Genomic DNA, 15,460 nt, shown 5'->3' on the forward strand with positions numbered 1-15,460 from the left:
CAGAGCTGGCAGAGGTCCCGGCATTCAGTGATTTGAGGCTACAAACAAGTCCCCGCAGGCAGACATCATCAGCACCATCAAATCCGATTTACACAGCACCTGGGCATAGGGCTGGTTGCTGAGGGCTTGCTCAAGGCCTCATGACACTTTACCCGAGGAGCCGATGCCCTTGACAGGGACAGGAAACTAGACACTGATGCCAACAGAAAGGAGGCAATGGTGTGGATGATTCTAAATGAATATAAGGTATCAGGTAGGATTTTCTAAGATCCCTTCTTAGTTATTTTTGTTTAGGGCAATAGAGAAGGAGTTTTATTTTCTGGGCAGCAAGGAATGGTGGAAAGGTCATATGTGGGTAAGTGGAGAGCAGAGTGGGACACATCACACACTCCCTACATTCTAACAGGGCCAAAGGCAACCGTTTGGGGTTACATTTCCCCAACTGGAGCACTAGAGTTCAGAGGCAGCCTGAGAACAGATGCCACATAACACTATATTCCACAATGGCTATTTCTCCACATGACCAAATATGCCATCATTCTTAATGAAGATACTATTTATTTAAATTTTTGTTGTATTTATATTACTTATTGATCGCTGAATAATGTCTTCAATGATACATAATGCTTTGAAACATCAGAGCTTTTCCACTGACTCTTCCACTCTAAATTCAAGTTGGGTGTGGTGCAGGCACTTTTATATCTGACAGATGGAGAAACCAAAGCTCACACAAGACCACAAAGCTGGCTGCGGCTGAGCCAAGACCAGAACATGATGACTTATCTCGCGTCTAGTCCGAGGCATTTCCCACTGGAAAGCACTGCCCATGCTGACCTGGCCTCGCTGGGCTCCCCCAGGGAGGGAGGCGCTGACCTGAGCTGCTGGATAAGGTCTTCGCCCTCCTTGATGACGTTGAGTGTGGCATCCAGAGTAGCGGTCTGCTGCTGCTGGAACTGCTTGATCAGTTCCTGGACCGCATCCACTGAGTCTGCACAGACATCCTCCAGCATCTCCTTCTGAAGGTCTTCCATCCATGTCCACAGCTGTGGGGGAGAGAGCAGAGACTCCACTCAGGGCACGTGGGAGAGGCCAGGGCTGGGGTGAAGGGCAAGAGTGTGGAACTGAGGTCACCCAACCTACCCTCAACCAGTCAGTGCGGTATCAGACTATCCTTCTAATCAGCACCCCTACGGGTCAGTTTACATTTCTGTATTTGTATTCACTACGCATCTCTGTTAAGTTTACTCCATTAGTGCTGGCATTCCTGAAGGACAGGAACCACCCTCAGCCTTACTTCCCAGTGGTTTAGGGAAACTGTGGTCTTAGAGCAGGAAGCTCACTCATTTTTGAGCGACTGGGAAGAACAGGAAACTGGTGATGGACAAATATTATTTCATCCTTCACAAAGGACAGCTCTGTATACTTCCTCCAGGTAGCTAGATGCTGATTCCTAGAAATGTATCATGATTTTACAAATATGTAAGAAAGAATGTGACACTCAGTAAGAACCAAGTGAAGATTAATTAAGAAAATACGTGCTATGCTAAATTATTTTGTTCCTTTCAGGATTGCTTGGTTGGTTAGAAAGTTGAATGCTAAAGACGTAGCTTATCTTAATTTCAATGTAACTATGAGACATTTCTCCCAATATATTCAAGATGATGAAATGCAGTCAGGATGATATTACTGGTCAGACAACTTTAAAAGAGCTAAGTATAGCACTTTGAATGGAATAAGTACTGAAAATGATGGAGTTGAATTGAATTACTGAAAACTCATTTATTAATAGCTCTTCCTCATACTGAAAATAGATCCCCAGTGGCCTGCCACAGTGCTCCTCTTCTAACTGCTCTCATTGAGCATTTGCATGAATTGTAGAGGGAAAGATGAGTCTGATGTTTGCTTAGAAACAAGGAATCTTCACTTGACTAGCAGGAAAGATAAGCTCATGGCTCTACCAGGAGAAAAGCCAGTAGAGAGAAAAAATTCATAGAAGGAGCCAGGAGATGTGGATTGTGGCCTCTGTTCTTCCTATAACTTGTGGTGCCTTTGAATAAATCACTATACCCTTTGCTCTCCAAGACTTCGTGTGTAAAATAGGCTGGGGAGAGCATAAAATAAAATGGTTAGTTACCTTATGGTTCTAACATTCTGTAAGTTTCCCATGTTAAAAACACGGATAGGGCTTCCCTGGTGGCGCAGTGGTTGAGAGTCCACCTGCCGATGCAGGGGACACAGGTTCGTGCCCCGGTCTGGGAGGATCCCACATGCCGCGGAAGGACTGGGCCCATGGGCCTTGGCCGCTGGGCCTGCGCATCCGGAGCCTGTGCTCCGCAGTGGGAGAGGCCACAGCAGTGAGAGGCCCGCGTATCCCAAAAAAACAAAACAAAAAACAAAAAAAAAAAAACAAAAAGAAAACCATGGATAAATATTCACCTTAAGAATACTATTTCATCTTGTTGGTTCTCAGTATGATAAATCATGGTATGGCCTTTGGAACAAGGGATTTAAAAAGAGACAACAAAGAGAGACAAAAATAGTCTTCAGATCTTGGACAAGTTATTCTTTGTTCTTTAGAGAGGAAAGGCCCTGAGTGTGGCAGAAGAGGTTGAGTTCACAAGATTAACGAGCCCTCGAGGTAGCAAATAATGGGGTATAAAGAATGTTCTTTTTGGACAGGCGAAAGCCTCTCTGAGCCTCAGTTTCCTAATCTACAAAATGGGAAGAATAAGATTTGCCCTGCTCACTTCAAAGATTATGAGAAATAAATTATTTACTTATTATCAATGCTTTAAATAAACAAATAGCATTATCAATAAGCTTATAACATTGTGATGATAGCTATAAGGAATACAAATTATTATTATTCAGTGTTCCTGTCATTTAGTAGCTTGTGTCTGGTTGTAATTAATTCAGTTTATTTTCTTTACAAATAAGTTTTTGTTGTAAAACACAAAACAAGTTTTCCAGACCATTTAAGCTGGGATACATATTCCTACAGGTATGAATGTATACATTTCAAACCAGTATGAAATTAGGAAGTTCAGAATATTGGTCACTATAACTTAAAATTACTTCAGACTTTCTGGCTGTCATTTTGCCTAGAGCAAAACCATTTTCCAGATGCGCTGAAGTCCTTGGGTATGAGATAACAGAATCTCTGAAAAATTATTGTATAGAGAGGCGATATAGCATAGTAGTTAAGAGTTTCAGACCCCACACAAGATTGTAAATCAACTATACTTCAATTAAAAAAAGAAAGAAAGAAAAAAGAAAGAAAGAAAGAAAAGAAAAGAAAAGAAAAGAAAAGAAAAGAAAAAAGAAAAGAAAAGAGAAAGAAAGAAGGAAATAACGAAAGGGTTTCAACCCCCAGTTCTACCACATATTTCCTATATAACCTTGAGTAAGTAACCTACCGTCTTTGCACCTCAGTTTCCCTTGTAAATAAAATGGGAACAGTAACAGTTCTTACACCCACAGAGTTGTAAAGATTACTAATAAGTTGATATATATGTGTGTGTTATGTCTGTGTGCATGTACATACAAATAAGTGAGATATATGTGTGTGTATGCAGATATATATACACACCCTACATTTACATAACTTATATATATACCAGTAAATATATATACATATGTATTTATTTGTACACATACACACAGACATCCGCACACAGATGTACTATATCACTTAGAAACAGTGCCTGGCGTATAGTAAGTGCTATGCAAGTGCTAGATATTGTTATATTTAAAAGGTATTTTTCATGCAAGTCACCTCTAGTTCCCACTAGAAGACAGAGGGAAAGTTTGAAATACTCCTTCATTTTGAAATTGGCAAAAGATCAATACTGGATTTGGTCTTTCAAATATGCTAGGATGAGCTGGGCCCCTCTTTTCTGTTTTTGCAGCTTTGTTCTGGGATATCTAAAGAAAGCCTAGAGACTGAAAAGTCTAGATATTTCTTTTTAAAAAAAAAGCAAGAAAAGAAAAGACTATGTGAAGAGAGAGAGATTAAAATTGTGGACAGGAAGCAGGGCACTTAGGAAAAATAAACTTAATGTGTCAACGGAGGACAGGCACTGAGATGGAAGATTGCTCAGGATGAGGCTGGCACTCCCATTACAGGAATAAGAGACAGAGGCTTACAGATATCTTGAGAATTTTATTTTATTTAGGATAATTTTATTCTCAGTACCATCCTTAAGCTATTTTAATGGTTTCACAGCTTGGAGTTCCTTTCCCCCCCCCTCTTTAATAAAAACTTGAACACCTCTGGTGTAGGTCTAGGGAAGAAAGTCAGCATCGTTCTCTTCTGAGGAAATCCACCATGACTCATGACACTCCCTCCGCCTGGTGGTCATGCAGCTAAATTGTAGGGACAGTCAAAGACCAAACTTGCCAAAGATGAGGTGTCAGTGTTACAAACAAAAAGACTAGAGAAAGATTGGGTACGTCCGATAATACACTGACCTCAGGAGTCAATATCATTTAAAAACTGTGTCCTCCCCACCAAAATTCTCTGATTAATGAATTGAAGTTGATTTCTCAGATTTCTGGCCATACAGTCTACTATATTATAAAGAAACTCTTGTCTAAGGTAGATTAAAACCTACTGCTAAGGAAAATCAGCTAAGAGATAAACAATCAAGTACAACGTTAGATGCCGCTCAGCCCAGTGGTCAGCAGCCTGATAAGGAAAGGAAGGGGCCAGTCTACCTTCAAGAGGATAAAATGTCAAATAAAATTGCTAGGGAATTTGACTCAGAGAAAGGCAAGGGGATTACAGCACCAGAGACAAAGGGTTAGTGACATTTTTCTCTATTTTTCCTTCTGTAGAAACAAAACAAAACAACCCAGAGAGAAAGGAGTTGTTGAATGGAATTGATATTTACTGGAGATAATTCTTGATTCTTCCCTTGTCTGGCTAGTTCTATACTCATGGGAAAACTACTTTACCTCAATTACTTCATACTTAAAGTGCATGTGCATTAGTGTGTGTGTGTAGGTGTGTGTTTGTGATTTCTCTCACTTATCTCTAAAATCCCTTCCAACTCTAACACGCTATGGTTTCTCTTCAGAAACTGAGGTAAAGAAGAGGGTAGTAATAGAAATGATTCTCTAAACTGAAGAACTGCAATCACGGCTTTCACACCAAGACACCAAAAGTTAGCAACAGTTCAAGGATAATTGCACCACCAAGTTTTTTTACCACCTGGAAAGCTTGAGTAGGGAGCCACAGGGAATCCCGAGAAACATGCACACAGTCACCCCCTGGTGTCAACAAGCTTAAATCGCATGCTCATAATTTTGTTGTAAGCACCTCTGAAGCATAAAGGGAACGAACGTAAACATCAGTGTCACTAAACTATGAGTAAGGATCCATACTCCATTCCTTGGGCTGTAACTTTTCTACTGTCTAAATTTCCTGTAGGTTTCCTTCTGTGTATGTGTCTATCTGACTTATCCTTGAAGAGCATACCTAGACTGCTTCGAAAGGAATACAAATCAGAGAGCCACGTCTATTACTACTTTACTCATTATCAGGAGCCAATGAGACTGAGTCAGAATGATCTCACACTTCAAGCTATCACAAGGCATTGCCAGAACAAGGTGAAATCATGGAGTGAGTGAGGCAGCTTGGGAGCAGCCTCCACGTTTCTTCCTACTGTCTTCCACATCCTCTTAACCCTCTGCTTATCTAGAGTCTAACATATTAGCACTGCACCTTTGCCATCAACCCACCTGCTCCCCAGAAAGAACCTCCTGTTTCACCCATTTCCAGACCCTCTCTTCTTTTTTATTTTTTCTACCGAATAGGAAAACGTAATATTTATTTCCCAACCTGTTTTATGAGACAAGCATAACTTTGATCCCCAAATCTGACATGGACTTACAAAAAGGGAAAATTACAGATGGAGCCAACATAAAAATAGGATTGTCAGACCCTCTCTTCTTGATCAAACACACCTGTATGAGGACCATTCTTTCAGGGTTCTGCTCTCTGTTTGGCAATAACTATTTGTTCCATGTTGATATATACACTGAGATGGCTTTATGTGCCCTTTCTCTCAGAGAACACATGTAATTGTGGCCAAAAATACCTACATCCAAAAGAATGAGCCTAATTTGAGAATTTCTAGAACTTTGGCAGGGGGAGAGTTAAGGCAGCCTTTCAATGCCCTACATAAGGTGAGCTCTAAGACTGAAACCAGTGAGTTCAGGAAGGGCCAGTGCATGGACCCCATTCTGCTTGCATAGTGGGGAGCCTGAGAAAAGGGCAACTGAAAAGGGCAGGGAGGGACAAAGAAGGGAGAAACTAGGAGATCTGTAGAAATAATGAGGCTTAGGGATGACTGGTTAAGGAAAGAGGTAATTTTACTCCATCACCTTCTCCTGCTGATTGGCTGTACCATTTGCACAGCTCTGGCAGCCATTGTGCTGATACAACTGACTGACCCCCAGAGATGCAGAAAGGAGCACCAATTCCACAGGATGAATCGCCCCTCCCTCATTCTGAAGAAATCATTTTTCTTTGGCATTGACTACCAGCTTTTACTTCTTAAATAAACACCGTATCAGTTTAGCAACTGAAATAGGGGATGAAGCTGTTTTGTTCTTGAGGCCATTATGTCTTTTGAAGACTGATTTAGTTTTGGTTCTACAGTGGGTGAGTAGAGAAACATGTATATACGTGAGTGTCTGTGGCATTTGTGGTATGTGTGTGTGTACCTATTTGAGAAGGAAACAGCATGAAAGAATGATTTCACTGGGTCATAAACAAATGGAAATGGGCATTTAATTAAACTACCTAATAAAGAGCTGAGGTTGATTATCTTGGCCACGTTCCTTAGTTAATTTGACTCTCATATTATGATTGCAAAAATATCTAAAAATGGATATTTTGAAAACCCAGCAACTGCAGCATTTCCATGGAAACACAGCAAGGAGAGAGAATTCTGTCTGGACAATCTCTGCAGAGCAGATGACACTTGCTACAAATGCCTTTTCCCTGGACAAAGAAAATGAGGACTTGGGTAAATGCTTCTCCCTATATCCTCCACTAGCTCTCCAGACCAGCAGACAGCCAGCTGGCCTCTTGTCCCCAGGCAAAAAGAAGACATTTGAAAGTTCAGCACAATTTGTATTAATAGCTGAGGTTCTGGGTACTTAAGAAGGTTCCAAGCACATGTTTGTCTCTTCTCTTTATTATGTAGCTCTTCTCTCTAAGTAGGGATGGGAAGTCTTGTTTTTATAAAATAACATTTATTGAGATTGTTCCTGATTTTCAATTGAAAATATCATTGAAGAAAACTTACAAAACAAATAAAATATGCAAAGGAAAATTAAATCACCCATAACATTCTTAGCTTCTTTGTATACCGCTTTCTAGCCTTTATTCTATGTGTGTGATCAAAATTGAGGCCATGGTGGATATACAGTTTTTTATATGTTATACCACAAGCCCTCTCTCATGCCATTCATGATCTTTGACAGTGTGATTTATAATAACTGTAGAATATTTCACTCTATAGATTTACTATGATTTGTTTAATGAGTCACTTAACATGGAATATTTAGATGGTTTCTAATGTATTCAAGGTTATTAGTAACACTGCAGTGAAGCAGTTAGAAGGCTTTAACCCTCCAGACTCCTTTAGTCACCAAGAATTCACAAAGCAGGCAAACAGAATCAAGCAGACTCTTCAATCTGCAGAAGAAATGAGCTTGGAGGATGCCTTCTTCACACTTTCCTTCGGTTTCCTCTCTGATCCTAATTAGAGTACATCTTTAGCAAAACTGAGCAGAAGATTATATATTATATAATTGAATATTATAATATATTATATTATATATCTATTATATATTATATTATCAGGAAGGGCCAATTATATTTGAATTATAATCGAATATAATTGAATATATAATATATATAATAATATTCACTCTATTTACTGTAAGAGAGAAAAACATCCATAGCAACTCAAAATTCCCTCACAGACTTGTAGACTAGTAAACTTGGCTACTAATCTTGCCTTGAGTAAAATGCCAGAAGTTTGCCTATAGAGTCAAGAGGAAGGAGTCGAGAGTTAACAGACCCGGATCGCACAGGACCCACACTTAGCAAGGTTTGAGAGGTGGTGTGTCCTGAGAGGTATTAAACAGAACAGGGAAAGAGCAAACTACAGGACTTCCTTCTCCATTAGCCCATCCAAGGATGCTGACTTCTGCCCTAATAATCCATTTCTGCCTGCCATACAGGCTCTAGAGGAAAGGCCCCACAGGCAATTCAGATTCCCCACCTGCCCTTCTTTGTTTTCACTGTCTGTAGAGTTCAAGTCAAAGAACTGGAGTAGACGAACCATGTGATTGAATGGGCTTCCCCCGCCTTTTTAAATTTTGTTTTTTATTTTTTTAGGAGGAACGACTGATTTCTCATTGTCAAGTAAACCTATTCAATATTTATTCAGCATCACTATGTATCTGACACAGCAGGAGAAATATACAGTAGGATCTCTATCTACACATCTAAACCCGCATGTGTACGCTCCATCTGAGCACCTCCAATTTAACGAGGAAGCTCCAGTCACTTCAGTGAGATCCCAGCATCTTTTTTTTTTTTTTTTTTCCAGCATCTTGATGAGGTATGCACACAGTGCTCCTGTCCCGTCTGGGTGAGAAGTTGGAAGCCCCAGGGAAGAATTTCAAGGAAAAATGATGCCTGAGTCCTCAAGTTCCTTATTAATCCGGCATTAGAGATGCTCTAAAAATAAACTTGGGGGGGGGGAGTTTTCTGCTAGGAAAAAAATGGGTATTAGTATTGCACTACTCAATTTTGTAATAGTCATCATCATAATTATCACAGGGTAACAGAGAGTAAGTAATTTTCCCAAAGGCACACAGCATGCTCAATGAAGATCTAGATCTGGAAATCTGACCTCCCTGGCATCTAAGATCTTGCTGTACTTAACAGGTGTGTGTATAACACATATGCCTAAGTGTGTACACACATACACACGTCTTATTCTCTATTCTGCCTGAAAGGGGCCTCAGACAGACTAGTTTGGGGATGGGAAAGTAGCTGAGAGAAAACATGCAGATATAAAGTCCTGTGGGATGGCCCCCGTGAGCATCCCCTCCACAATAGCCACTCAAAATGATGTTTTTCTTGCCATCCTGAAAAAAAAAGTCAGAGTCTGTATGATCTGAGAGTTGCAGACCTCTTGAATAGAAAGAGCCTCACAATCACACATCCCTTTGCACCCAGGCAGGACTGCTCCTAATTTCTCTCACATTTTGAGGTCCTGAAGAAAAGAGACTATGCTACTTCCTGACAGCCTCCTGTCTCAATGAATTCCCTGGTGGAGAAAAGTCCTCCAAGTCTCTGTTTCCTGGCCTTTATATGAAAGGCAAATGAGAAAAAGCATGGGCTTTGGAGTCAGATTTGGGATCAGTCCCTACATTTACGACATCCTCACTACAAGACCCTGGACAAATTATTAATTTCTCTGATCTTTAAAATTAGAATAAAAAATGACAATTCTCATGGCTATCGACTAGACAGATAAATAGTCAAGTGCACTGTAGGGGCTCATCCCTTTTAGTTCCCTCTCCCTTTCTTCACCTGCTCCCAGGATCATGCTGCTCCCTTTGGTACTATTTGATATGAATGTGGTTGTATACGCTGAGCCACGGTGGGAAAACAGGTCTCAGGTTTAAATAAGACCCCAGGCTTAGCAAGGTTTGAAAGCTCTCTGGGAAAACAATGGTTAATAACTGCAACCCCGACTATTCCTGTGTGCCACACCCCCAGCCCTGGGAACACTTTGCTTTTCTCAGCTAAGAGCTACCCTCCCCATCAAGCCCCTGCTTTGGGGTTTGAAAAGGTAATGAGGAAAAATGAGCAAGGAGAAGAAAGAAGAGCAGAGGACAGGAGGAGATACAAGAGGGAAAAAGGAGGACAGAATGTGTGGTAGCAGGTAAGAGCATGTGTGCAGAGTTTAGGGAGATGGCTCAAGGCTCTGCTGCACTGGCAGCTCTGTAGCCTTAGACAAGTTCTTTTCTGGGCCTTAGTTTCCCCATTTGAAAATATGTTCAATAGAGTCTGTCATCGTGAGATTCTCATGAGGATTACACGAGATGATGTATGTGTCTAACAACTAGTAGGTACTCAATTAGAAAAAACTACTACCTAATATACATTGAGTGCTTACCATAAACCGAATCTTTAGCCTAGGTAAATCACCTGTATCACCTCAGGCTTAATTTATTATTATTATTAATTATTATTATCAGTATCAAATAAAGAAGAAGAGGAGGAGAAGAAAAAGAAAGGAATCTTGAATTCACATTGGAACCATAAGGGGCCTTAGGGCCATTGAGTCCGACTGCATAATTTTATAGATGAGGCAACCCAAGGCCAGAGACACAGTGATTTGCACAAGCTCACAGGGTTCTATAGCAGCAGGATCTGGACTGGATCCCAGCCTCCTAGTTTCATGTACAGAAGGTGGGAGATGCCGCTAGAAAGGGCTCCTGGGAGCCTCAGTCACCTTTTCAGGAGTGGCATTTCCATGGAAACTAACCTCATGCATCACCTCCCTAGGCAGCCAACACCCTCACAGCCCTCACAAGGAACATGACACCTGTTCATTCATACTCCATTCTCTCACCCACAGGCTCATAATTAAAAGAGAATACACATGCCTTTGGTTTCTGAGACCATTATTAAGAACTGGGTGAGCCGCAAGCAAGCAGACAGCCAGGCAGGAAGACCTGGATTAAAGCTAATCCCCTTGCTCTACAGACACTCATCAGAGAGTGGTCGTAGGTCCCACAGAGAGGAAGCAGAGCCAGCTTCACGGGGCTCCCCAGCCCTTCATCTGCCTGGGGAATCGCAGTTTAGAAAACATTATCTTTTCATGTTTATCTCTGATAGGCACTGCAATGATTTGCATTCATTCCTACAAAGTGTCAGAAAAGCCTGTGAAGGAGTAACAGCCAGGCTTCTTAATGCATTTCAAATATCAAAAATCAACTTAATTAACTAGGGTACAATCCAACTTTAATTAATACTCCATTCAAATGAATTCCTGGGGGGAACACAGGCATGCACACACATAATGAGTTCATCTGCCAAGGGTGTTATTACAGAAGATGCCAACGTGCCTCCTCACTGGCCACTTACTCAATCTCAGAGTGCCCCGTGTTAATCAGAACCGAAGAGCAACCGCACGTTTGCAACCCTCCTCCTCTCTATGGGCCCTTCTGCCCTGCCAACAATGCAACGTGATCCATCCTCCCCTCTCCTGTCTCCACTTTGTGAATGATTTGGGGACCGGATTTAAGCCCAGCTGGCTTCCTCCTGCATGGAAGGCACCCCAGTCCCCCCCTTCCTTCAATGGCTGTCACTCCACGATGAGAAAGGTGAGGACCATTTCACTTTGATAGCACCCTGTGGCAGACCTCATTAAGAAGATTTAATTCTCTGTTTAAAATAAAATAAAATAAAAACATAGAACAGATTTGCAGACTCTGTATGTTCCTTGCTGGTAGCAAAGATAATCAAAGTTCTGCAGGACTCTAATTTTTGACAGGAAACAGCAACCAAGAAAAATTGGGTGTGGGGTGGGAAGGGAGTCTCTGATCCTCTAACATTGCCTCTTACGGCGACTATTTCTATACCAGGGATCCCCAAATTCCTCCAGCTGCAGACTAAATGCTCTAACAGACTCCCCAAACCACCTGCCTTCCCAAGCCCCCTCCTGACGAGAGATGCGGAGGAAATTTTGCCCCGTATTGGTAGAGACCTCGATTCAGGTTATCAGGGGCAAACTGTTAATATCATCGACCTTAGGAGGCTAGTAATCCCCAGACCACCCAGGACCCCAGGCAGACCTCGGCGGCTAGGAAACTGCCCTGACCTTCGCTGGAACAAAGCAGCCCAGCCAACACCCCTCCTCTGCTCGCTGCCCTTACCTCTTTGGTGTGAGTGTGGAAGGAGACGGACATGTCCAGCAGAAGCTTCCGCTGCTCCACCCTACGCACGAAGTCTTGGATGCGCACCTCCAGATGCCGAGCTGCCTTGTAGATCTCCTCCGGGTCACATTCCCCTGTCTGAGCCAGCTGCTCTGCCGCTTCTAGGAGCTTGTCCGCATTGGTGTAAGTATTCTGCCAGCAACGACAGTGAGGGAAAGTCAACTTGCAGTCACAAACCGAGCTTCGCGCCTTCGCCCAGCACCCACCCCGGGCTGCCCAGAGCTGGGCGTGGGCGCCGAGCCCAGAGCTCCCTGATTTGGCACGGGGGAGCTCAGCGCCCAGCTCACCCACCGCCTCTCGGCAAGCCAGCAGCCTGCGTGGCAGCTTGGAACAAGTGGGCGCTAGCTAGGTGCCTTCTGCATCCCTGGGATTTCTCCCAGGTGGGCCATGCCTGGAAAGAAGCGAGGAGACATGCTAGAATCCCCATTCCTTGGCCGCGCGCCCTGACCCCCTACCCTTACGGAGATCCATCACTGCCCTCCCATCTCAGGCTGTAACTGCCAGAGTTGGAAATACCTCCTCCACGAAGATCGGCTGGGTCTCTATATGAGAACGCCAGGGAAATAATAACTGGGAGACTTGCTCGACTTTTCCCCCAAGTCCCTTGTAACTACTGGTGTTTATCTTTTGGAAGGGAGCTATCTCTTCGGAGGGGAAAGGGTCAGCAACTCAGGGAACCGACAGAAGGAAGCAGCCACAGCCAGAGTGAGGAGATGCAGGCTACTCCCCGTGCGCCCAGCAAAGGCTTAAAGCTCGCAGGAAGGTTGGGGATGAGTCTGGTGATTTTGTTTATCTTAAGCTACCACAGGCACACACACATTTACACATGCACACACTCACTCTCACACACACTCTCCCCCCAATCCCTGTCTGTATCCTCCAGAGCAGTTTAAAAGGCAACCAACTTGTAATTATTGTCCATCAGGATGGAGTCACGGCCTCCGCAATACCTATATTCCAGTTATTACATGTATGCCACGGATACAACTTTCCTCACTAGGCTTCCCTTAAAAAAGATCTCCAGACAGACCCTGGATTAGAGTTGGTGACTCAGGTGTACATTATATTTCTTAATACCCCTATAGCGGCACAATGACCTACAGAATGGTGAACAAGTGGTTACTGGTGATGGTGTGAATCCGGCGGCAGAAACAGTCAGGATCGAACGCAAAGTGAGTGGAGAACTAGAATGGATTTTGGAGTGATGACTGTATGGTGCTTTACTTTGCACATATCTGAAGTGGCCTCCGCTCCCCATAGAGTTCTTTAGATTCACCTGAAGACCTGGGTGTTAAAGGTTGAATTGTGTCCCCTCTAAATTCACACGGTGAAGTCCTAACCCCCAGTACCTCAGAATGGGATCCTTATTTGGAATCAGTTATTGCAGATGTAATTAGTTAAGATCAAGTCATAGTGAAGTAGGGTGGACCCCTAATTCAATATAACTACTGTCTTTCAAAAAAGAATGTCACATGAAGAGACAGACACATGCTCAGGGAGAACACCGTGTGAAGCTGAAGGCGGGGATCGGGGGATGTGTCTACAAGCCAAGGAATGCCAAAGAGTGCCCGCCAGCAAACCGCTGGAAGGTAAGAGAGCCATGGAACAGATTCTCCCTCATATCCCTCAGAAAAAAACAACCCTGCTGACACCTTGTTCTTGGACTTCTAGCCCCCAGAACTGTGAGGCGATACATTTCTGTTGCTTAAGTCACCCAGTGTGTGGTACTTTGTCACGACAGCCCTAGCACACTAATACACCAGGTGAAGACCCCAGAGACTGCTGACCCAGCTTCCTGATGGAACTGCAGAGGATGAGCAGGCTTGCAGCGAACGCTTGTCATGGCCTCAGGGGATGCCAAGAGAGGCCCTAGTGGATCTTTAAGGAATGCCATCTGACAAGAAACTGCCCAAGATAAACACTGTCCCCAGAGCAGGTGAGATGGGGCTGGGGCTGGGAGTGGGGATGAAAAGGAAGAAAAATCCTTCAGCTCCACTTGGGGGATTCATGGAGAAACAGATGATACTTGTGAGAGGAAGGAGGCTTTGCCACTGAGTTAAGTAAGAGTATATTGATTCTGGAAGGCAAATGAAGGAAGTACTCAGAGTCATGATGGAAATGCCGGGAGAGATGGGAAATGATAGGCGGGAGGAGACCTCTGGGGCTGTGGACCAGGTTAAGGAAGCCTCTTAGCGGGTTGCCTGCAATTTCTAGTAAATAAACCCAGAGCTGATGGGAGAGAGTTTTTTCAAGGATCTTTCAAATCTTTCACTTTAAACTTTAGGGAATCTCAAGAAATCCCCAAAAAACCCGAGGTTGTGACTTTGTAGTTTCTAGCCAATAAATAAAAATTTATGCCAAGCCAAAGCAAGCTTGCTTTCAAGTTAAGTTTGGGACCAATAAGAGGTAAATAAAAAGCAAAAGTGAAGTTTCCGCTGCATGTAAGGTGGATAACTTGTCCTGGTTTGCCCAGGACTTTTCTGGTTTTAGCACTGAAAGTCCCGTGTCCTGGAAAGCCTGTCAGTCCTGGGAAAATCAGGATGGCTGGTCAACCTAACACATACCCAACACTGTAGGTGTCTCAGGAGTACAGATACATATACGATGTATATTGCCTCAAAGGAGAATAAAATCACCCTTGAGAGGAATAATGTGACAACGCATTAAACGGGACAAGCAGCACAATAATTAGGGATTAACGTTTCTTGGCATGATACAGGTGCTAAGAAGAAAATGAGTGAAAACCAAATAATAGTAGCTGATAATGACTGAATACTTCTCACATGCCAAGGACCATATGTGTTAACTCGTTTAATCTTCACAATAACCCTAGGAAGTCGATACAGCCATCAGCCCCATTTTACAGATAAAGAAACTGAGGCAAAGAGTATTTCTGGCTAAGGTCACATTTCCCAAAAGTGACAGAAACAAGATGAAAATCTTGTTGTCTGCCTTCAGAGCCCAAGCTCCAAACAAAACTACCCTATCAGATGAAAAGGGGTCTCACATGCCATGCTAAGGTGTTTTGGTCCAAGGTAATGGGAAAGCACTGACAGCTGTAGGTAGAAGAGAAGTATGACTGGGGTATGGCATCTAGAGACACTACCCTGCCTCTCACAGATGAAGGTAGAAGCTTGAGGATGGGCAGGATTTAGCAGAGAAGGAGGGGTTTCTCATGGACAGGACTGTCTCTCTTTGTGCTCTGTTTATCCCATACCACAGCTGCTCTCATTCTCGTGGTAATGATGTGTTTCCCTGGGTATCTCCCCAGGTACTGGTCTGTGTACCCCTTAAAGGTAGGTCCCATGTCTCACTCATCTCTGGTTCTTCATGCCAGATACCATGGCTGGTATACAATAGGCACTTACTAAATGTCTGTTGAACGAACAAGATTCAGAGATGGGAATGATCGTGTCATGTCTGG

The 15,460-nt window shown here is 43.1% G+C and overlaps 1 protein-coding gene across 8 annotated transcripts in view; it reads right to left on the reverse strand.

The window, feature by feature from the left end:
- LOC137225116 (kalirin) overlaps positions 1 to 15,460 on the reverse strand; it is a 460,124-nt gene that overhangs the window by 113,301 nt on the left and 331,363 nt on the right. For 6 of the 8 annotated variants that reach the window (XM_067738655.1, XM_067738652.1, XM_067738650.1 and 3 more), the window contains exons 11-12: positions 11,977 to 12,168; positions 835 to 1,043 (exon numbers count right to left, since the gene is read on the reverse strand). In XM_067738655.1, the coding sequence (XP_067594756.1) occupies positions 835 to 1,043; positions 11,977 to 12,168 (401 nt within the window). The remainder of the gene's footprint in view (positions 1 to 834; positions 1,044 to 11,976; positions 12,169 to 15,460) is intronic. The other 2 variants (XM_067738654.1, XM_067738657.1) reach the window with 1 other exon arrangement.

This window comes from Pseudorca crassidens, chromosome 5, assembly GCF_039906515.1.
Source record: "Pseudorca crassidens isolate mPseCra1 chromosome 5, mPseCra1.hap1, whole genome shotgun sequence".
NCBI lineage: Eukaryota > Metazoa > Chordata > Mammalia > Artiodactyla > Delphinidae > Pseudorca > Pseudorca crassidens.